The 24,548-nt window shown below is 39.5% G+C and overlaps 1 protein-coding gene across 9 annotated transcripts in view; it reads left to right on the top strand.

The window, feature by feature from the left end:
• Window positions 1-24,548, top strand: part of TANC2 (tetratricopeptide repeat, ankyrin repeat and coiled-coil containing 2) — a 358,600-nt gene that overhangs the window by 258,768 nt on the left and 75,284 nt on the right. For all 9 annotated transcript variants that reach the window (XM_027081267.1, XM_027081266.1, XM_027081261.1 and 6 more), the window contains 3 exons: window positions 3,170-3,451; window positions 8,193-8,326; window positions 20,351-20,582. In XM_027081267.1, the coding sequence (XP_026937068.1) occupies window positions 3,170-3,451; window positions 8,193-8,326; window positions 20,351-20,582 (648 nt within the window). The remainder of the gene's footprint in view (window positions 1-3,169; window positions 3,452-8,192; window positions 8,327-20,350; window positions 20,583-24,548) is intronic.

Genomic DNA, 24,548 nt, shown 5'->3' with positions numbered 1-24,548 from the left:
ATAAAACTAAAAATAGAACTACCATATGACCCAGCAATCCCACTACTGGGCATATACCCTGAGAAAACCATAATTCAAAAAGAGTCGTGTACCACAATGTTCATTGCAGCTCTATTTACAATAGCCAGGACATGGAAGCAACCTAAGTGTCCATCAGCAGATGAATGGATAAAGAAGATGTGGCACATATATACAATGGAATATTACTCAGCCATAAAAAGAAACGAAATTGAGTTATTTGTAGTTAGGTGGAAGGACCTAGAGTCTGTCATACAGAGTGAAGTAAGTCAATAAGAGAAAAACAAATACCGTATGGTAACACATATATATGGAATCTAAAAAAAAAAAAAAAGGTTCTGAAGAACCTAGGGTAAAATACATAGCTAGTGGGAAGCAGCCACATAGCACAGGGAGATCAGCTCGGTGCTTTGTGACCCCCTAGGGGGGTGGGATAGAGAGGATGGGAGGGAGACACAAGAGGGAGGAGATATGGGGATATATGTATATGTATAGCTGATTCACTTTGTTATAAAGCAGAAACTAACACATCACTGTAAAGCACTTATAGTCCAATAAAGATGTTTTAAAAATTTAGTCATTAATTTTAAAAAAGAAAAAGAAGAAAAGAAACTTGTACATGAACGTTCATAGTAGCATGATTCATAATAGGCAAAAAGTGGAAACAACCCAAATTTTGTCAGCTGATAAATGGGATAAACAAAATGTGATATATCCGTATAATGGAATATTGTTCAGCAGTAAAAAGGATGAAGTAATGATACATGCTACAACATGGATGAACCTGAAAAGCATGCTAAATGAAAGAAGCCAGACACAAAAGGCCCCATATCATATGATAATATATATGTGAACTGTCTCGAATAGGCAAATCTGTAAAGACAGAAATTCTCTGGTTGCCAGGGGCTGGGGGAAACGGGGACTAGAGAGTGACAGCTAATGGGTGTGTGGTTTTTTGGGGGGCAATGATGGAAATGTTCCGGAATTAAATAGTGATGTTTGCAACTTTGTGAATATACTAAAAATCACCATGTATGTTTTAAAAGGGTGAATTTTATGGCATGTGAGGCTCAATAAAATAATGTTTAAGAAAAATAAAATAGAATCTGTTTAGCTAAGACACTAGAATTAAGAATATTTTTAGCAAGTTAAAGTCTAATTTTTCACTTAATTCTGTAATTATATGTGTATTTTAAAAGAGTACGTTTTGATAAGGAGATGTGAATCAGGAAATTATAAGTAACCATGTAGGTGTATCTCCACAGCCTTTTTTTTTTAGTGAAAATTTGGGACATTTTAAAACTTACATAGGAAACAGTTTGCTTCTATTATTAGAGTTTGGCTTTATATCTTTAATTTTTTTTACTACTTTTGGAATTGTTACCTTTTTTTTTTTTTTTTTTTTTTTTCTTTTGCGGTACGCGGGCCTCTCACTGTTGTGGCCTCTCCCGTTGCGGAGCACAGGCTCCGGACGCGCAGGCTCAGCGGCCATGGCTCACGGGCCCAGCCGCTCCGCGGCATATGGGACCTTCCCGGAGCAGGCACAAACCCATGTCCCCTGCATCGGCAGGCGGACTCTCAACCACTGCGCCACCAGGGAAGCCCTGGAATTGTTACCTTTTTGAAAATGCTCAGCTATCATTCTAATGGCTTTCAGACGGTTTTAAATGAGTGTTTACATGAAGTGTGCTTGTGTGTGTTTTTCGAGTAAGCTGCCATCTCCAGATCCCAATTTATGATGTATAAGTGGTTTAAGTATGTTCTAGAGTAATATAAGCCATACTAATAGATCTGATTTCCCCCTTTATGATTTCCCTTTCTCCTATCCTCGTTCCCTTCCCACCCCTGGACTTTATTCTTCAAAATATAAAATGGGGTGAGAGTGTAATACCTTGTTTTTAATTAATTCTTTCAGTAAGCATTTATTTAGCATCTACTGTGTGTCAAGGTACTGTGCTCTACTGTGTGTCAGGGTACTGTGCTAAGGTAAATGATACAGAAAATGAACTTTTAAAAAATAATAAAATGAAAAAAAAAGATACATGTAGAACTGCTCTTGAAACAGTTAAAAAGGGAATTCCCTGGCGGTCCAGTGGTTAGGATTCCGGGCTTTCACTGCTGGGGGCCCAGGATCGTTCCCTGGTCGGGGAACTAAGATCCCACAGGCCACACGGTGTGGCCCAAAAAAAAAGAAAGAGTTATGAAGGCATTTAACGCAGATGAGGGAGGTCAGGCAGGACTTGTTATTACCATCCATGTAATTAGAAGGTTGATCATTGAAACCAGGTTATATCTGTTACGCGTTTTTAGAGAGCAAGTAGAGCTCATGCTTGGTTGGCCCTTAGCACATCTCACAACTACATAAGCACAGAAAAAAATCTCGAGAAAAGCAATAGGGATTTGTCCCCAAGACGTGTGTGTGTAAACCAGAAATCTTTTTTCTTCAGTTGGCGTGAATACAAGCATTACAGGTGCAGAGACATTAATGAAAATTTGGTTTCTGCTTCCTTGACTGCTTAACATATTGAAAACCTTTTAAACCATCACAGTTTTTAGGGGTTTGCTTCCCTTAATATACTTACTAGATTTTTAAAAACTACCATTGTGAACTTAAAGGAATTACTGTTTTTATTGGTATTTTTAAAGACACAAGTTCTCTTTACATTGCTTTCTACAGGACTGACGCTGTAAGCCGTCCCGATTCCCTGCCACACCCCAGCCTCTCCCCCAGAAACTCCAACCCTACATCTCCCCACAATCCAACATTTTGAAGGTTATCCCCAGGCATAGAAGGAGGCCTTCAGAACCCTGCATTTTGTTACTTTTGCATCCATCCTGATTGCCGGTGCCTGGGCCATCTCCATTGCTTAATAATTTTGAATATCACCCTGACTTTCTGCCTATAATGTAAATTATTACTGTTTTAACTATGCTTGTGTTCTGCCAGCTACAGTATCAAATAGCTCTAGCTCATGTGCCATTGCTTATCTGTGTAGAACCAAAATTCAGAGTTTTATTATTTTCTGAATAACCCAGAATACCATCATACTATAACTCCCAGTGGTCTCCTAAACCATACTGGTTTTTTTGTTTATTTCTTCAATGTTGATGGTTTGGCCTAAGTTCTGTGTTCTCTTATTGTTCCTTCCAGTTCGCTTTGCACCTTATAGGCCTCCCGATATCTCCCTGAAGCCGCTGCTCTTTGAAGTGCCCAGCATCACTACAGAGTCAGTGTTTGTTGGCCGGGATTGGGTTTTCCATGAAATAGATGCTCAACTTCAGAGTTCAAATGCCAGCGTGAACCAAGGAGTAGTGATCGTGGGGAACATTGGGTTCGGCAAAACCGCCATCGTCTCCAGACTGGTGGCCCTCAGCTGCCACGGAACACGGATGAGACAGATCGCCTCAGACAGCCCACATGCCTCCCCGAAACGTATGTATCCCTTTTTAAAGAACTCCATGTGGTGGGATAGGGAGGGTGGGAGGGAGACACAAGAGGGAGGAGATATGGGGATATATGTAAATGTATAGCTGATTCACCGTGTTATAAAGCAGAAACTAACACACCATTGTAAAGCAATTATACTCCAATAAAGATGTTAAAAAAAAAAAACACTAAAAAAATTTTTTTTTAAATAACTCCATGCTTCATTGCTCTGAAATTTTTTCCGGCATCTTTGTATTAAGTCTTATATCCTTTCATTTTCTGATCTGCAAAACCTGACTGGCACGTGAGGACCATTAACTCAGAGTCGAGGGAAAGAATGTAATACTCTGTTGACATTTAACCCACATATCCAACAGTCACCTGAGAGTGACTGAAAAAACCTTTCTCTCAGAATAAATGTATGCCTCTTCCCTCCTGACTGTCTGGCTGGTCTGTCCTTTGGATGATGACTACAGCAATTGCCCATAAGAGCTTGTTTGCATCCATCACTGTCAGCTTTTGCTCAGCCTGTGTGCAGGCTTCCTGTTCACACCGGCACAATCTGTTTGCGGCCTTCATTTCCTTGCGATCGATGTCAGTGTTGCACTGCTTGGGCTTGAACTTCATTGTGTCCTTGAAGGGTTTCTCCTGCTTCTATGTGAAAAGATGCTGAGATCTCATATATATTTATGCTTCTTTCATCACAGGCAGGTGCAGCTTAATGATCGCCATCAGGATCCTGTTTATTTGTTTTTAAAATACTTATATGGTCCTTAGTACCAGGCACTCTCTAAGAGCTTAACAAACATTCATTCATCCAACCCTCTTATCTCTTTCAGAGAGGTAGTTCCTGTTATCTTCCTTTCACAGATAAGTGGTTTAAGGCTCAGAGAGGTTAAGTAAGCCTCCCAGGTTTCGTAGCCAGTAAATAGTGAAACTAGAATTTGAGCCTAAGCAGTCTGGTTTCAGAGGCCAGTGTCATGCATTTTGCTGTGCTCCCTCTCCTTATTGATGGAACTCCCTTGAGTAAAGGAGATAAAAAGAAATGTATAGGGGTTCTTCCTATACACACTATATGTATCGAACCAGTCTACCTGGCTTCTGCTAGTTATAAGAAAACAAAAAGAAACTCTTGCCCTGCTAGTCCAAATCAATAATCTAGCTCACCACAGATTTCCAGACAGCAACCACTAGAAATGGTTTGTTTGGGATCATAGTATTGTAGTTACAGAGTCTAGAACGGTGCTGTGGGAAGTCAACAGGAACTCACTGGACACCCTCCAAACATCCTGGCTTCCTGTTGAAATTAATTCCTGTTTCATGTTGTTAAGTAGTCAGATTGCCTCTGGTAAACTTATGGATATCTGACACGTAGAAGAACTAGTGTCTAGAAAGAAAACTTGTTGGATCAAGAGTCCCATTTGCCAGGGTATGGTAAGAATTGGTATGGAAGAATTCATGTCTTAAGAGCAGTATCATGCTTAGTTTCTGGATTAAGTTTATCTGAGGTAGATTGGCATAATGTCATGGGAGTCAAGAGCCCATAGTTTGGCTCCAGCGCTCAAACTTACTATACTTTGTAACCTTGAGAATTTTACTTTAATTCTTTAGACCTTGGTTTTTGTCATCTGTAAAATAAGTCAGTGGGATTAGGTGATCTTTAAGATTCATTCCTATGCTAAAATTCTGTGATTCTAAGATGTCTGCATGGTTGAAAGTAACTTTCCATACCTATTCCAGTATTTTCGTTAGAGTGCTTAGCTTAAATATCACGCCAGACTACTTCTTATCTGCGTAATCCAAGAGGTTAACTATTTGAGTGTGTCAGAAAGAAAACCAGCTAGGTAATAGTCTCTCTGACTCCTCTATATATCCATCACTGTTGCAGATAACAGATGGTAGAATCATGGCTCAAGGGCAAGAAGAGCTGCTTTCTCTGAAAGCAAAGGTGCCTGGAAGTGCCCCCTCTAAGCCTGGGAGAGCAGGAGTTAATAGAAAACAGCCCATGTGCTCCCCAAAGCAGAGGTCCTTTAAAGATAGTTCATTAAGTTATTCTCTAACATCCGTTGCCTTTTACCTCCAGAGAAACTCTAAAAATACCCCATTCATGTGATAAATGTCCACATGTCAAGACTATAGATTTGACCTGATAGTTAACGTAGAAAACTTGAAAAGGTGTTAAAGGGGATCGAGTATGTGGTTATATATTTATCAGAACTACACAGAACCAGCATTGCCTTGTCGTAATTTGATGTAATAATTTTTGTTGTCCGCTTTGATGTCCAAACTACATTCCACCTCTGCCATCTTAACCGAACCACTTAAGAATGGTCAAGAATAAGTGGTTGATGTCATTTACTGGTATTTAAATATTAACTCTGAAAAACAAAATCAACTCTTGAAATTACCCCAGTAGCTACACACATCTGTAAAATTTTCATTTTCTGTTATGCAAATGATTAATAATAAAATCTAACTTCAGTTTGTTTTAGAACTGGCTCTCATTAAATTTTCTAGTTTTGAGGACAAATGTTTTGTCTTTCTTGTATTATCCTTACGAGGTTTTGGTTAAAGCTTTTCAAGTATTAGCGCTCAAAAATGTTACTTTTTTTAAAAAAAAATCAGTGATCTGTATGTTTCTGTTTTATATTTGTTATTTCTGTAAACAAATATGAACTGAATATATCTTAACCAATTTAAAGATATTTCTTTGAGGGAAAAAAAAAAAAGAATAAGTGGTTGATAAAGAACAAGCTGTTTTTCGGCATTGATCTGTTACTTTATGAGCCGGCACTGAAAATGTTACTGGCAGTAGCAGAATTTTTTTCATTAGTGAATAAGAATGATGTCTTAGCGAGAGAGAGTTGGCTTAATGTTTTACAGTTTAATTTACATTCAGCTTTGATAGGTGTATTTGGGATCCCACTGGCCTTCCCAACCCTAAGTCAGTGATGCAGTTGTAGTAGTAATGAAAATAGGTGGAAGATTATTGGAGCTCCCCACCTCCGTTTCTGCATCCTGTGTCATTCTTTCTTCTGTCCCTCACTCCTCCACGCTGAGCAGCGCTGCTGTGGAAGACATGAGAGTCGAGCCTGCAGCACTGCATTGCCTGGCTCTGTCCTTCCCCCACAGACACCCAGCCCCCAGCCGCCCCCTCCTTGTCATTTCCCTGGGAAGGCACAGAGAAGCTGTCAAGGCAGGCACTAGCCTGTCATCTTGCTGTCCACCTACACCCCGTCCCAAACCCAACTCCCCCATCAATCTCTACCGTCACCACCCACCCCGCAACACACACGTACAGAGAACGGAAACATTTTGTGAAAATGGACCTGTTGTGTAATCCAGGCATTGTTACATTAACTACAAGTGTACTCAGTACAGTAGTTAGGGAAGTTCGGTCTAATTACAAGACTGTATTTTCCTATCACTGAAAGTCTGAGGGTAGTTACTGTTTGGATTTGACATTTGCCAACAGCTGCCATGTCCCCAAATAGCTGTTCAGTGAGTAACCCCTCCCCTCCCCACTCTGCTCATTCCAGAAGTCTGTGTTGCCAGTTCGCTGTGCACGCTGACTGCTCCTCCCTATTAACTTTTATTTCTACTGTTCTCTGAATACCAAGCGGAAAGTAAAAACACCCAGACAAAAAGGAGGGCCTCTCCAAAAGGGAACAGCTAGAAGACAGAAGGTACTCAGACACTAATTACCCACAAAACCAGATAAGGGGGAATGGGGTGGACAGAGGGAGTGAACAACAGGCATGATACAGTGACAGTCACTGAACTTTACTGCGCACATTTCTTCAGTCTTTTTCACTGCCGTCTCCCACACCTACCCCCCTACAGTTTATTCAGAACTCTATGCAGTGGCCAGGGAATTTACTTTGCCAGTTGGATGGAAGAAGTCTCAATTAAGTCCTACTGGTAGGGAGTTAAATGAGAACTATTTTCCCCTATTTCTTCTCCTTTTCAGTAGTTATTGACCATCAAATAACAGTCTACTTATTGTGTACCCATTTTTAAAATATGGTCTGTATTTATAAATAGAGTCTATAATTTCTAGTAGTAGTTAAGATGTTACCTAAATAATGTGAACGAATGGAATTTTTAAAAAACAGCTTTATTAAGCTACAATTCACGTACCGTATAATTCACCCATTTAAATGGTTCAATTCACTGCTTTTTACTGTAGTCACTCAGTTGTGCAGCAATCACCATAATCTTAGAACTTTGTCATTCCCCCCTAAAAGAAATCCCATGCCCATTAGCAGTCAGTCTTCATTTCCCCCCTAAATCCCTATCTCTACCCCTAGGTAACCACTAATCTGCCTTTTGTCCCTATGGATTTCCGTATTCTGGGCATTTCAAATAAATAGAATCGTATGCTATATGGTTTTTTGTAACTGACTTCTTTGAGTGAGTGTAACGTTTCAAGGGTTATCCATGTTGTAACATATATTGGTATTTCATTTCTTTTTATTATTGAGTAATGTTCGACTGTGAGGCTGTACCATCTTTTATCCATTCATCAGTTGATGGACATTTGGGTTGTTTCCGTTTTGGGGCTATTATGAATCTTGCTTCTTTGAACATTTGTGTACAAGTTTTTGCATGGACATATGTTTTTAATTCTCTTGGGTACATACCCCTAAGAGTAGAATTGCTGGATCAAAGAACAAATGGGATTTAACCAGTCTTTCTTTAGAGTTTTATGATTATCTGATGCAAACATCTCATCTTTATAATACAGATATGGATGCCAACAGAGAGCTGCCACTCACACAGCCACCTTCAGCCCACTCATCCATCACCAGTGGAAGCTGCCCAGGAACTCCAGAAATGCGGAGGCGGCAGGAGGAGGCCATGCGGAGACTAGCCTCGCAGGTACAATAGGATTCTCAGGTTGCGGGCATGCTAGTTCCATTTTAACATCAAGGGGGCAATGGTAGGGAGACCCCTGGCAAAGTGAACAAAAGTATGTACAGGTGGACCATGAGAACATGGATAAAAGTTTCTCTCTCTTTGCTGTTCCTAGAAAAATACTTCGTTATTATGGAATCAGAACCTTATTGTTGGAAAGGCCCTTAGAAATAACCAAAGTCCCACAATGAATAGATAAGGAAATTGAGACTCAAAGAAGTTGTATGATTTACCCAAGATCACAGTATAAGTAATCAATAGCTTTGTATTTTCATTCCTAGCTCAAAACTCTTCCTGCTATACCACACTATCCATAACTTCTTTATATGTTTGCATTTTAATTTTCTGTTTTTATCAAAGTAACATATATACATAGTTTAGGAAATCAAATAATGTTCAAAGACTTATAATAAAAACCAGAAATTCTTTTCCCCTCCTGAGCCCACCCTCTCCCCAAAGGCAGCTACTTTCAACATTTGGAGATGTTTCTCTGATGTTTACCTCCATGTTTCTAAATAATATTCATATACTGCTATAACTTTTTTGATCAGTTTTGTACATTATCTATTCCTTCTTATTATGGATGTTGAGAATGTTAGCTCTTTCACCTTCCTTCCTCCCTCTACCATCTCAGTACAGTTATATCATGATTTTAGTCTGAATCCATGTTACAGTATTTTCAGTATTAATACTACACAAATATGGTTCACTGTGGAACCAAGGATAACATTTTCTTCTTGAGCAGTTTTGTTTTTCCTGGGTTATGAAATGCCTCATTGTAAAGTTTGCTTATTTTCCTTCAAAACTATGGCTGTCATTCCATAAGCCTTAATGCTTTGTAAAATGCCTCTCAATACAGTTTTCCACATCAGTTACATTTCCCCCCCCAACCCTGGAAATCCTAGAGCTCTCCATCGAGCTAATCTGGACCTAGGATGCTCTCAAGTCTTACCACCTACTTGTTATCCTGGAAGTTCCTGTTACTTCCCTTTTGTGTTTGATCCCATGTCATCGTCTTTCTTGATTGTATTCCTTATTTTGACGGAGCACGTCCTCTGGTAGCTTCCTAAGAAAGAATGCATAGGAGGTAAGTTTTTTGAGACTTAATGTTCCTAAAAGCATCTTTATTCCATTCTCATACATTACTCTTTGTTTGACATAATTCTAGGTTAAAAATTATTTTCCCTCAGAATTTTGAAGGCATCCATCTTGAACTTCCAGTATTACTATTAAATAATATGGTACTATTCTTATTCCTAATTCTTTATATATACCTTTTTTCTCTCCAGAAGCTTTTAGAATCTTCTTTTTTTTTTTTGCGGTACGCGGGCCTCTCACTGTTGTGGCCTCTCCCATTGCAGAGCACAGGCTCCGGACGCGCAGGCTCAGCGGCCATGGCTCACGGGCCCAGCCGCTCCGTGGCATGTGGGATCTTACCAGACCGGGGCACAAACTCATGTCCCCTGCATCGGCAGGCAGACTCTCAACCACTGCGCCACCAGGGAAGCCCAGAATCTTCTTTTTATCACCACTGTTCTTGGGTCTTTTTTTCATATTCTGTTGGTACCTAGTGAGCCCTGGAGATATTTTTTGATTCAGGGAAATGCTTTTGTAGTATTTATTGAAAATTTTCTCACCACCACTTCCTCTGTTCTCTCCTTCTACAACTCCTTTTAGTCAAAAATTAGATTGCCTGTATTGTTACTCTTCTTAACTTTTCTGTTTCCTATTTGTTTATCCACTTTTAGGAGATTTCTTCAACATTACCTTTCAATCCTTTCACAAAAAATTTTTTGGCTATCATAGTTTTAATTTCCAATAGGTCTTTATTTCCCCCAGTTGTTCCCTTCTTTTTTTTGTAATTGAGGTTTTTTTTTTTTGGCTGCATTAGGTCTTCATTGCTGCACGCAGGCTTTCTCTAGTTGCAGCAAGCAGGGGCTACTCTTCGTTGCGGTGCGCGGGCTCCTCATTGCGGTGGCTTCTCTTGTTGCAGAACACGGGCTGTAGGCGCACGGGTTTCAGTAGTTGCAGCATGCAGGCTCAATAGTTGTGGCACACGGGCTTAGTTGCTCCGCGGCATGTGGGATCTTCCCAGACCAGGGATCAAACCCGTGTCCCCTGCATTGACAGGTGGATTCTTAACCACTGTGCCACAAGGGAAGCTGAGATTTTTTTTTTTTTTTTTTTAGTTTAGTTTTTGGCAGCACCGCTTGGCATGTGGGATCTTAGTTCCCTGACCAGGGATTGAACCCAAGCCCCCTGCATTGGAAGCACAGAGTCTTAACCACTGGACCACCAGGGAAGTCCCTGTACCCCTCTTTTTTATAGCATACTGTTTTTGTTTTATAGATGCAGTATGTTCTCTTATCTCTTCCTTAATAGTTAGGCACCAAAAAACTGATGGAAGCTTGTATATATGGAGAGCTTAACTATAGAGCATTAAGATGACCCGCCAGCCTTTATGGGAAAACCCAAAAGTCAGTGTCCATAAGTTTTTTCCTTGCACTGTTCTAGCAAAGAATCCACCAATTTCCTGGAGGGTGTATAACCTGGTCGCCAACATTCTGGAGCTAGTAGGAGGTGGCGGAGTTTCATCATTCAGGCTGCAGCCTTTTACCTAAGCCCCTTGTTTTCAGTCCTGCACCTGATCCTCACCTACTCTATGTGTCCTAAGCCTAGATTCTCTGCTTTAGTTTCTCTAGTGATTTTAATTTCTCTTTCCTGTGGGTTTTGGGGAAGGTAGTCACCTGGCTGGGCAGGATAGGGATGGATATCTGGGAATCTAACTGCTCTTTATATAAACTTCATATAATAGTTTCTGTGTTTGCAACTTCCTTCCTCACCCCCATCTTCCATAGTACCTGGTGCTTCTAACTCCTATGCTTTTCTGAGGTTTGACAGATGATTTGGCTCATTCCTGTTGTTAACCCCAGCAGGCATTTGTTTCACCTTCTTCTGTCTGTTAGGTTGTTTAATCCTACATCCACTTTCCATCTTTATATATTATAATCTAAGATTAGAGATAGATATTCCTAATCAATGGAGTTTGCATTTCTGTTTCTTATTCTCCTTATTTTTGAGGATTTTAAGGAGAAGTATAGAGTGCAGAGTGCCTGTCTCCAGTATTTAAAGAAATCTCTTGGCATGATTAATTAGTAATGAGGAACAGGGAGCCATCTTCAATGTCATAAGGTTCTAATTTCCTCATAGAAATCCTGTCCAGCTTATAGCCAGAAACAGCATGTTTCCCCCAAATACGTTTTCAGTTGTCCCCACTTATTGGTACACATCCATTTATAAATGGGCTTCTGAAAACGGTCTGAGATTTCCCTTATATTCATTGCTAAGTCAGTGCAACTTTAAAAGACATCTTTGGAGGACTTCCCTGGTGGCCCAGTGGTTAAGAATCCGCCTGCCACTGCAGGGGATACAGGTTCGATCCCTGGTCCAGGAAGATCCCACATGCCGCAGAGCATCTAAGCCCGTGTGCCACAACTACTGAGCCTCTGCTCTAGAGCCCGCGAGCCACAACTACTGAGCCTGCACACCACAACTACTGAAGCCCACATGCCTTAGAGCCAGTGCACCACAAGTACTGAGCCCATGCACTGTAACTACTGAAACCTGCACGCTCTAGGGCCTGCGTGCTGCAACTACTGAAGCCCACACACCTAGAGCCCATGCTCTGCAACAAGAGAAGCCACCACAATGAGAAGCCCGCACACCGCAACGAAGAGTAGCCCCCACTCGCTGCAGCTAAAGAAAGCCCGTGCATAGCAACGAAGACCCAGTGGAGCCAAAAAAAAAAAAGAAAAAAAAGACATCTTTGTTTTACTTTTCTAAATATTCCATTTAAGCTGACTCCTGCCTGTTCTTTAGAACAATCAGAATAACTGTCATCTTAGAAATACACAAATGCTAAAAAAAAAAAAAAAGAAAGAAATACACAAATGCTGAAGAGCTTTCATCATCACAGTCATTTATTTATTCATTTAGAATATATGCTTGGAATGCCTATAACACAAGATTGAAGTTAAAGCAGTGAACAAGACAGGCACAATCCCTGCTGTTATGTAGCCCACATTTTTGTGGTGGGAAAAGGCCAATTAACAAACAAATATGTAATATGTCAGATGGTGATGAGTGCTAAAAAGAAAGTCTCCCCATGCTGTCACTTCTTAGCCTCTCTCTCATCAAGAGAAAAAGTCCCAAGATGTTTATGTTCAGTATTTGGAAAATGTTATTTATTTTTAGTAGGTAATTAGTGACTGTACTTACTTGAAAAGTGATCACATTTTAAATTCCATGGTTATACCTTCCTTAAGCAAAATATAAATAAATGTCTTTTGTACCTAGAAATGGGATATTTTTAAATTTATATTAAACATTATATAAGAAATGGCCCTTTAGATTAAAATTGATGTTTAGTTCAATATTTGGAAAATGTTAAATATTATAAGTGAGAAATTAGTGATTATTTACACTTACTCAAGGAACATATTTAAAATTTCACACTGATTTCTTCCTTAAACAAAATATAAATACATGTGTTCACACCTAGAGATGGGATATTGTGAAGTTTACACTAAAAAAAAAAATCTAAAACAAATGGCCCCTTAGATTAAAATTGAATATTATCCCAGTAATTGTGCCACAGGTTGCAGTTCAGGTGTAAGTTTGTGCTGTAGGAGCATAGAGCAGAAGCCAACAACCTTGCTTCTCATCTGTAACAAACTGGTAAGCAGAAATTATCTTTTCAAACCAGTTAGTATTTTGATAAAGTAAAGCTAATATATGAGAACGAAAAGTGTCCTTGGAAAACTCCTTGATTTGCTACCAGAGTTCTCAGTGTTGGTGCTTGTATATCATCAATTATCATTGGTATTTCGTAGTATGCCTGCCGCTTCTTATGCTTCTTCATAATTGAGAACATTGAAGAGTTCTTGTCACAACTTTCAAGCAATTTTATTTATTGAAGAAACACTTCCCACTTGAAGTAACAGGTTTTGCTAGGTGTACATCTCTTAAATGTATTTCCAGTTAATCTTACGTGTTCTGAAGTATAATCACAGTAGAGCGGTGCAAAGATCTCATTCGGGGCCTTTCCTGGGTGTGTGACTTTATAACAACCATAGATTTTCCAGGCTTTCAGTCTGTTGCCACCAAGTGATCATACATGCAGACTTCCCCAGACAAGGAGAGGCTGACTTCCATTTACTGAGGGCTTAATGTGTGTTGACCTTAGTACTTTTTACATTATATTTGTTATTTCACTTCTTCATTCTTAAGCCTGCGAGGTGGTCATTATCATCCCCATTTTACAGATGAGGAAACTGTGCTTCAGTGATAGTTCATTTTCCCAAGGTCTTACTATTAGTAAATGGCAGAGCTAGGATACAGAGCCAGTATTCACCCCAATGAAGTGAGTCTTCTTCTTCTCTCCATTTCACAGATAAACAGAGGCTCTGAGGTTACACAACTTGCTGAGATAACTAGTACGTGACTTGAAACCAGATTTAAACTGAGGCAGGCAGGCTCCAGAGTCCATGCTTTTAACCACTGTGCTGCCTCTGTAGTGTGACAGGAAGGATTTTTGTTTAGTGTTCTTTTGGAAAATCTATCGATAATTGAGTGGCTTTAAAGTAAGGAAGTCATAATGAAGGGGCACCTTTCAGAAATTTTGCTGACCTAAAATTCTTCTTCAAAAAGTTTTTATGCAGGACTTCCCTGGTGGTCCAGTGGTCAAGACTTCACCTTCCAATGCAGGGGGTGCGGGTTTGCTTAGCTTAGCTTCCCTGGTTGAGGAGCTAAGATCCCACACACCTTGCGGCCAAAAAACCAAAATATGAAACAGAAGCAATATTGTAACAAATTCAATAAAGACTTTAAAAACAGTCCACATCCAAAAAAAAGTCTTTAAAAAAAGTTTTTATGCATCTAGAAGCTCTTGTCACATTAGGTAAATTGTCACTAGCTTAGTCCTTATATCAAGAAGCTAATACATCTGAAATAAAGCTAATTAGAGAAGCCAGCTAATTTTAAGAAGTGTCACAGTGATACAAAAAGCAAAGGTTTTTTTCACCGAAGGAAATCTATGAAAGAAAGAAAACTGAAATGTCATCCTTGCCAAGAGACTAGTTCTGTACTAAATCAGGAGGATGTCAAGTGATACGGTTCCTGAGATTGTTGCTGATACTGTTAAAGCTATCAGCCAAGGAAGTGATCATTTCAGCAGTTCACACATGTGTGTTGAGCATAATACAGAGACTTAAGCCACACATACACACATGGAGAGAGAAAAACAAAAAATGACAACAGTGAAGTATAAGATTTGGTTTGTGTTCCAGTTGGGTATTTTTTAAAAGATTTACATTTTAGGAGAAATGTGATCAGAACTAAACAAGTAACCTATAGATGATGTTTTATAAAATGTGTCTAGGGCTTTTCTCCTCTAAAAATTAACACTGAAATTTTATAGTGAGACCCAGATTACATCTACATTCAGGATACTGAATATGGGAGACAACCTTCTTTATTCCTTTGTCAGTCTTGTGTTTTTCATCTGTCTCCTTCACCAGAAGGGTCAGTATTTAAATTATTGTTCACCACTCTATCCCCGGCTCCTAGCACAATGCCTTGCACAGAAATATGTGTTAAATGAGTGACTAAATTGTAGTCTGTTCTCTATACTGAAGCCTGAGTAATCTTTCTAAAACGTATTTTTCTTCTTGCTACATAAAACCTGTCAATGGCTCCTCCTTGCCCCTAAATGGAATCCACACTCCCTTCTTGAAACATCACATGTATTAGCATAAAGGGCTTTTACCTTTTATATCTAGCTCAGGTTTTCTCAGCCTCAGCACCATTGACATTTTGGGCCAGAGGATTCTTTGTTTGGGGCCTTCCTGTTTATTGTCGTATGTGTAGGAGTGTCCTTGGTCTCTACCCACTATCCAGTAGCATCCTCCCACCCCCGGTTGTGATGACCAAAGCTGTCTCCAGACGTTGCCAAGTGTCCCGTGGGGAGCAAAGCCACCCCAGATGAAAACCTCTGCTCTGTCTTATCTCCTACTACCCCCAGCTCACTTCCACTGTAGCCACACTAAAACTGATTTCCTGAAAGTGTAAAGCTGTGTCTTGCCTGAGGGCCTTTGCACGTATTGCTTTCCTCTGCCTGGGACACTCCTGTGCCTGTTCCCTCCACCTCATCCTTTAGATCTCAGCTTAAGTTGTACTTTCAAGAAGACTTCTCTGGCTCTCCTAAGTTACTTAGATATGTTGTACCAACATCTTATATTTCCTCTCTCATAGTGCTTTTCCCCCAGTTTTACTGAGATAGAATTGACACATAGCATTGTATTAGTTAAAGATGTACAGCATAGTGATTTGATATGTGTATATATTGTGAAACGATTACCGCACTAAGCTTAGTTAATACCCATCAGCTCCTGTAGTTACAGAATTTTTTCTTGCGGCGAGGACTTTTAAGATCTGCTCTCTTAGCCACTTGCAACCATGCAGCATAGTATTGTTAACTACAGTCACCGTGTTGTGCAGCATCACAATGATAATGATGTTGCAGACAGCAGCCACCGATGGATACTAAAAGTAACGGGCAAAAATTTGTGGAGAAACGATTTGCATTCTCTCAAAGTATCTCCCCCAAGATATTTATTAACTACAAAGGGTAAGACAGTAACTTTACAGTAGAGAAACGTAGAAGAAACCTTCATCTTAGCCAAGCGATCAAGGTCAGCATCACCAGTAACAAGACATGTCAACATCATGAACCCCATGACATGATTCACTGAGAGTGACACACCATTGTTTTTGTGGTATTCCTGCCAAAAAGTCTCAGTTGGAATATGAGGAAAACATTAGGCAAACCCACGTTGACTGATATTCAACAAAATAACAGATCAGGATTCTTCAGAAGTGTCAAGGTATGAAAGACAAAGACTAAGGAGCTCTTACAGACTACAGGAGTTTAAGGAGAAATGACAACTAAATGCAACACAGGGTCCTGGATAGAATGCTGGAACAGAAAAAGCTCATTAGTGGAAAACTGACAAAATTCGAATACTGCCTTTAGTTAATAGTGTTGTGCCAGTGTTATTTCCTGGTTTTGATAATTATGCTACGGTTACATAAAATGTTAAGGGAAGCTGGGTAAGGGATATACAGAAACTCACATCTTTCTGCAACATTTAAGTCTAAAATTAGCTCAAAATAAAAAGTTTTAAAAAATAAATAAAAGTCCTACTGACAAAAAAAAAAGTTAGAGCTCCAAGCTGGAAAATTACTGAGGCCGAACCCAAGTCTGGAATTATTCTTAGCTTCCAGTCCCAGGATGGGGATTAGAGTCAGAGTTGAGGGACAGGAGAAAAGGCAGAGAAAGTAGTTTTTGACACTGAGCCTTCAGGTCCCTAGAAACACAAAAAGCCAAAGTAACCCGGAGTGTTGGAAGGGATGCACTGAGTCAGAAATCAATCAGGTGGTGGTGAGGGCATTCAAGAAGTGATGAGAAGGAGACAGGGAATAAGAATATGAGAGCAGACCTGAAGGAAGGTCAATGACAACATTAGAATTTAAGTAATGCAAATGCCAGTCATGATGTAAATTAAATTTTTATGTCCAAATGAGTTCCAGATATTCAAAGCTGCCTTTTCTTTATGTGAGATTAGCTTAATCCTGTCACAGATTATTCATTGAAGTAGAAAAGACTCTTTAAAGAGTGAAGGCCTGGGACTTTTAACACAAGCCTGACAGGTTTGCTGCCATTCAATCATTTGATTAAGGCCTTTGATGAGGATTTTGCTTAGTTGTATCATTTCTTGTGTATAGCTTTAAATCAAAACCTTTTTATACCCAAGGCGATACTGACCTCCAGTCTTCTTTTTTTTTTTTTTTTTTTTTTGGTCTCTATAGTCTACAAACCTGGCCTTTTTTTTCCTCCCTCACAGCATTAATCTAAAAGTTACTCACTGTCCTCTTCAAAGAATTACTACAGTTTTGGTTATATTAGATATATTTTGGATAGAATTGTTTTAATCAAAAGTATAGAGATTTAACATAAGGAAAATGTGAGATGGAAAAAAAGTAATAACATAAGAAAAACATAGCTGAAAATGAAATTTCAACAGGTCATTGTGAGAGACAAGAGTTCACCAAGCAGAAAGGTTTTACTTGCTGATTTATTGAGGGTGGACTAATTCTGAACCATTTCCAAGAAGTTGTAATAATAGTGACTGAGTATGGGTGGCTGTGATGACTTCCTCAGAGCTGTAGGGAGTGATCTATTATCCATCACTGAACACTAGTACAATGAGAGAATGCAGGAGAAAACTACATTCCCAGACTTGTTTCCTATTTGCATATGTAGGAAAAGTTGTAGATAATGTCAATAGACAATTTAAGGGGAAGTACCAAGTGTTTTTGACAGATTGTGTGTACATTTACATACTATGTAGCTGCTTTGAAATGTCTAGTAGATGGTCAGTTCTGAGTCAAACTACAAATTTCATGAAGATGTTGAATGGTCTTTCTGCCTGAATTCTTCAGAGGAATCGAGATTTTATATTTAGAATGCCTAAAAATTTTTTTAATTAAAAGAAAGAAAGGCAGCCACAGAAGGGGCAACTTTAGCAATGATCTTTGTTAGATAAAACCTCATACAGCCAAGAGCGCAGATGATTTTTAATGAAATCAGTAAAAGAACCCTCTTCCTAAATTTTAGAATTTTTATCTTCAAACTCCTATCCCGTTACTTTAGGTAAAGGGTAAGTTACAGCTGATTTGCTCAGCTGTGCTTTGCCTCGACATGTGAAATCAATTGAGGTAAAATATGATGAAAGTTCATATTGATTCAGAGGTTTGCTGTTTGCTTTTTATAAAGTGGAGATCTGTGTCCTTGTGGGCATAACCATTGACATTCACTGTTCATTGAGAGCACAGATGGATTGCTGCCAAGTTTTCTCTTCGGGTTCCTTATGTTGTGCTTAAGGTCGGTAATGAATCTGTCTACAGAAAGGAGTGGAGATTTCTAAGTACACCTCCTCATTTCCAGTTCCACACTGTGCTCAGACATCATTGCTTCACTCACAAGCAATTCCTATCCTCAGCTTAACATGTGTAGTAACATTTCCTGTTTTGTTCAGTTTTCTTAATGCTTAATGAGAACGATTTCAGGTGTTTTTTAAAAAGTGACATTTCCAGCATTTGGGTTTTTGTTTTGTTTTAATTTATTTACTTATTTATTTATTTTTGGCTGCGTTGGGTCTTTGTTGCTGCGCGTGGGCTTTCTCTAGTTGCGGCGAGCTGGGGCTACTCTTTGGTGTGGTGCATGGGCTTCTCCCTGTGGTGGCTTCTCTTGTTGCGGAGAACGGGCTCTAGGCACATGGGCTTCAGTCATTGTGGCACATGGGCTCAGTAGTTGCGGTTCATGGGCTCTAGAGCACAGGTTCAGTAGTTGTGGTGCATGAGCTTAGTTGCTCCCCAGCATGTGGGATCTTCGCAGACCAGGGCTTGACCAGTGTCCCCTGCATTGGCAGGCGGACTCCTAACCACTGCGCCACCAGGGAAACCCCAGCATTTGTTAAAGAGCTAGATTAAGTCTTTTCAAAGCAGAACACTTTCGTGGATGACTGTTCTCTGAGAGATGGTTGAGGAGCTGGGGTCCCAGTGGTATATCTATGCATGCTCCTAGGGCAAATTTCAAATGCCTGTAGTTACAAAGCCAGTAGCTGAAAAGGAGAGGGTATACAGAACCTTGGTGATGACCGTGATGTTGTTGGAGATGATGTGATGAAAGAGGAGAAGGAAGGCAATGATGATGGTGGTGGCGGCATCAGCTAACATTACTGTGCGCTTGTATGTTCTGAGCACCATGTCAATGCTTTCCATACATTCAGGCTGAATCTCTCCTGCAGTTTCTTGTCATCTGCACAATCCCATCACTTTTGTAGGTAGTACTGAGCCAACAGAGTGGTCTAGATTAAAATCACCCTCTGCACTTGACCTTGAGGCAGAGGGAACAACCAGAAGGTATAGAGCGAATCCTGTGCAAATTCAAACAAACAAAAAAAAGAAAACAGGGCTTCCCTGGTGGCGCAGTGGTTGAGAGTCCGCCTGCCGATTCAGGGGACGCGGGTTAGTGCCCCGGTCCGGGAGGATCCCACATGCTGCGGAGCGACTGGGCCTGTGAGCCATGCCACTGAGCCTGCGCATCCAGAGCCTGTGCTCCACAACGGGAGAGGCCGCAACAGTGAGAGGCCCGCGTACGGCAAAAAAAACACGCAAAAAAACCAGAGCTTAAAATTGCAGGTTCCAGCCTGACAGGCCAGACCGTGAACGGTATTAAGATGCATACATTTTCTAAGTTCTTTGAATTTAACACCTGCATCTGACAAAAATCTCACTCCTTTTCTGCTTCCTGTTATCTAATTCTGATTCTCTCTGGGTGCTCAGGAAATACTTAGTGAGAATTCTTAAGTCAGAGTCATTTTATTTTTTATAAGATGTTTATAATGAAATTGTAATTTTTTAATAATTTTTAAAATATGCCTTAGGAGCATATGTTTGTTGAGTCTAACATATGGTATTTCTCTGGTTATTTTATCCCTAATGCTTTGTTACAATATCAGACTCTTTCCTCTACTACTCTATGCTGAATAAATATTAGAGAGATTAATATAAATCTTTATTCTCAGGCCTGCTTCCTATTTCTTAAAATCCAGAGGGAAAACTCAATTTGTATTTATAAATTTTAATTATGAATTATGATACCATACATATACAAGAGAAATATTGGGTCAAATTTCTGATCTTAGATAAATCAGGCAGTTTCAAAGTTTAGCAGCTTTTATTTTTACTTGAAGAAGTTGAGGAGTGGGGAGACAGAAGACAGTGTTAGAGAATGATTGTACAGTAACCATGACTGTTGCTCTTGCTACTGATAAACCTGTCTGTGTTCTCATCTTTCTTTTTTAGGTGGTTGCCTATCACTATTGCCAAGCAGATAATGCCTACACCTGCCTGGTGCCGGAATTCGTCCACAACGTTGCTGCCCTGCTCTGCCGCTCACCGCAGCTGGCGGCCTATCGGGAGCAGCTTCTCCGGGAGCCTCACCTACAGAGCATGCTGAGCCTTCGGTCCTGTGTTCAAGATCCCATGGCCTCCTTCCGGAGGGGAGTGCTGGAGCCCCTGGAGAATCTCCACAAAGGTACAGATGAGGTGCAAAGCAGGTGGAAGGTGGAGGCTCTGAAGCCCAAGTTCACCTGGGGTCATGCTATAAAAATGATCATTTTTATCACACTGCAAAAACTAAATGTTCCTACAGGATACAGTTAACAAATAAGAGGTTTTACCTGAAAAAATAAAAATTCCTCCAGGAATTGCTACTTCCTCCTTTATTTGTAAAAATTCTCATTCTTATTTCCAAATATAAAGCATTTCTCTTGAACTAAAGGTAGTAGAGCTACCAGTCCTTCCGTGGAGTTCAAATAAATCAGTAAAGCCATGACTCCAACCCAGTGCCGTGGAGTTTCTATGGTTAGAAACATCCTCAGTTTTTATATTTGCTATTTTTTTTTATTACTCCACAGTCAGGTAAAATGAAATGGCATGTAGAGTTGCATAACTGTATATGCTAAAAATTACTTAATTGTCCACTAAAAGGTGTTAAGATATTTTTAAGAAGTGGGGGAAAATGAAATGGGATCCATCCCCCTCTCACGCCTCGTGCCTTTCCTCCGTTTTAACTCTGTAGCTCAAGTGTCGGCTGTGACCTAAATGTAACCATCTCCTCCTTCACCCGTCTCTCTGCCTCACCCCCTTCCTAATGTTCTGTCAGTGCTGGAAGCCGAAGAAAAGGACCTGAGTAAGCATGAGATTGCTGAGCAATCCTGTTTATTCCTGAGAGACTTATATACTTTTCTCGAGCATTTCAGAGATACTTATAAGAATTTACATTCTTCCGGCCTCTATCTTCAGTTATGTGAACTTCCATGCCAGTTACTTGGATATCAGAGTTTCTCTTCTCAATGCTGATGACCTCTATCTGTACTTCTACGACCTACCTATTAGCTTTACCATACCCTAGACTTTTTTAAACATTGGAATTTCTCTGCAAGTATTTTGAGCAAACTTAAAAAGAAATTTCTGTACATTCAGTCAATCTTTAAATCCTGTTAATTCTGCCCTCCTGATGTCTCTCACATCCGTTAATCTCAGAGTCATTCCTACCACTGTTACCTTGAAGGCTGCTCAGCTGCCCATGATATCACATCTGTGTTGCTACCCTTCCTGGTCTTCTCTGGTTTTCTTTCACATCATAAGACACTTGGAAAATTATTAAAATTTGTTTAGCACATTGGGATAAAAAATCATGCCTCCTCATGGCTGGACATGGCTGGCCCTGAGGCTACAGCTGCACAAATGCCCCGAGGCCCTGAGGGCTGAAGGGATTCATTTTTAGGCACACCTCTAACCCATTAATGGCATACCTGGTGGGTAGTCTCTGCCCAGTCTCTCCAGTCTTCTAGACTTTATGTACTGCTTCCAGATAAAGCTTCGTAAAGCATTGCTCTGATCACTAAATTTCCCTGTTCAGAAACCTCCAGTGCTTCCCTATTACCTCACTGAATTAACTTCCAGCTCCTTGACCTATCATTTAAGGTACTTTATGGCCTGGATCCAGCCTACTTCCAGCCTTATTATCTACTTTTACCATTATGAACCCTGTATTTACATGTAAACCAAAGTATCCATTAATCCTTAAATACTCCCCTCCATTTTCCTGCCTCCATACATTTGTTCATTGTTTCCTTTTCTTGATATACCTTCTCCTCATATCTCTACCTGTCAGAATTCTACCCATCTTTCAAGGACCACCTAAATACCACCTCATTCATGAAATACCTGCTGATCCGCCTGCCCCCTCCAGTAAGTTACAAATTGACAATAGGTTTTTCTTTTTTATATCTCACTTGTGGTACTTCATACATTACTGTATGTATAGTAAGAACTTAAATTTTTATTACTAACATTTATTGAACATTTATTATATGTCAGATATTATACTTTGTGCTTTATAAGAATTAGTTATTTCTGTACTTATCCCTTTGACTAAACTGCATGCTTTTGAAGTTAGGAACTTTTCTTGTTCAACTTTTATCCTTCATAGTGATTACCTCACCTTGGACATAGTAGGCATTTCAGGAAATAAATTTTGAACAAATAAGTGAACATAGAAACTGCTCACATGTAGGGGTACCTTGAAGGAAAGTCAGTGATACAAGGATCTACATCTTAAGGCTAATTCAAGGAGAATATCCAAATGCATGCAGACTCAGCTCTGGATTCTCAACCATAATTCATGTGTTTTTTAATTTTGCTACTAGATATATTTGCTTCTCATTTAGGTCTCCATAACCAGTTTTAGATATCCCCATTGGTAAATGTTGTTCTGAGTGAATTTAATTATTCTATCAAATTCCCATGTTCTTACCCTTAAAAGAAAATCACCGTCATGAGCAATAACTGGAAACACAATTTATAAAATTAATGAAATACTAAAACTTGTTTGATTAATCCAAAAGAAGCCTGGAAAGAAAGAACAGAATAATTTTTTTTAGTATGGAACAAGATGAGAGATTAAAATGAACCATATCAATAATTACATTAAATTTAAATAGACCAAATACTTGTATCAAAAGGCAGAAACTGTCAGACTGGATAAAAAACAAGACCCAACCATATGCTGTCTGCAGGAGAGGTTATTTAAAGACACAGATTGAAAGTGAAAGGATAGAAGAATATATACTCTATAAACATGGAGCATAAGAAGGCTGGAGTGGGTCTATTAATGTGAGGCAGAGTAGACCTCAAGACAAGGAGTATTATCAGAGGGGCATTTGATAAACATAAAGGGACCAATTTATCAGAAGATAAAGTAATCCTAAATGTGTATGAACCTAATAATGGAGGTTCAAAATACATGAATCAAAAACTAATAGAACCAAAGAGCTAAATAGACAAATCCCCAGTCATAGCTGGAAATTTTTTTTTTTTTTTTTTTTGCGGGGCTCGGGGGGCCTCCCCTTTTTTTGGTTTCCCCCTTGGCGGAGCACAGGCTCCAGACGCACAGGCCCAGCGGCCATGGCTCACGGGCCCAGCCGCTCCGCGGCACGTGGGATCTTCCCGGACCGGGGCACGAACCCCTGTCCCCTGCATCGGCAGGCGGACTCTCAACCACTGCGCCACCAGGGAAGCCCATAGCTGGAAATTTTAACACCTCTCTCTCAGTAGCTGTTAGAACAAGCAGACAAAAATTAGTAAATATACAGAAGATTTTAACAACACTGTCAACCAATTTGATCCAACTGACATTTATAGAACACTACCCAATAACTGCACAATATACATTCTTTTCAAGTGCATATGGACCTTATTCTGGACCATAAAATCAGTCTGAAATTTTCAAGAAATTAAAATCTTACAGAAAATGTTCTCTGAGATAATGGAATTAAATTAGAAATCAATACACATAAAATCCCCAAATATTTAGGAATTTAGCAGTGTACTTCATTAGAGAAAGAAGAAATCACAAAGCGAATTATAGAATATTTCAAACTGAGTAATACATAAAATCAGTGGTTAAGTTTATGACTTAATAAACTAGAAAAAAATGAGGAAAATAAAACCAGAGGTAGCCGAAAGAAGGAAATAATAAAAAGCAAGAGCAGCAGTCAGTGAAATAGAAAAAAATTAATAGTTAAAATGAATAAACCCCTAGGAAGACTGATCAAGAAAATGAGAGGAAAACACATCAGGCATGAAAGAGGAGCTAGCACTACAGTTCCTACAGACATTAAAAGAAAAATAAGGGATTATTATGAACAACTATATAACAATAAATTCAACAACTTAAATTGGGCAAATTCTATAAAAAACACAACTTACCAAAAGTGACTCAAGAGGAAAGAGAAAATCTGACTAGCTCTTATCTATTTAATTTGTAAGTTAAAAGAAAACTCCAGGCTCAGATGGCTTTACTAATGAATTGTATCCAACATTTAAAGAAGAAATAATATGAATCTTACACAAATGTTTTCAGAAAATAAAGGAAAAGAGAACATTTCTCAGTTTGTTTTATTAGACAAGCATTAATGCTGAAACCAAAATATGA

Source organism: Aethalodelphis obliquidens, unplaced genomic scaffold, assembly GCF_003676395.1.
Source record: "Aethalodelphis obliquidens isolate GAN/ISIS:26980383/991018 unplaced genomic scaffold, ASM367639v1 scaffold44, whole genome shotgun sequence".
In the NCBI taxonomy this organism is placed as follows: domain Eukaryota; kingdom Metazoa; phylum Chordata; class Mammalia; order Artiodactyla; family Delphinidae; genus Aethalodelphis; species Aethalodelphis obliquidens.
Note: the sequence above shows the minus strand (reverse complement) of the source record. Positions and strands in the feature narration are given on the sequence as shown.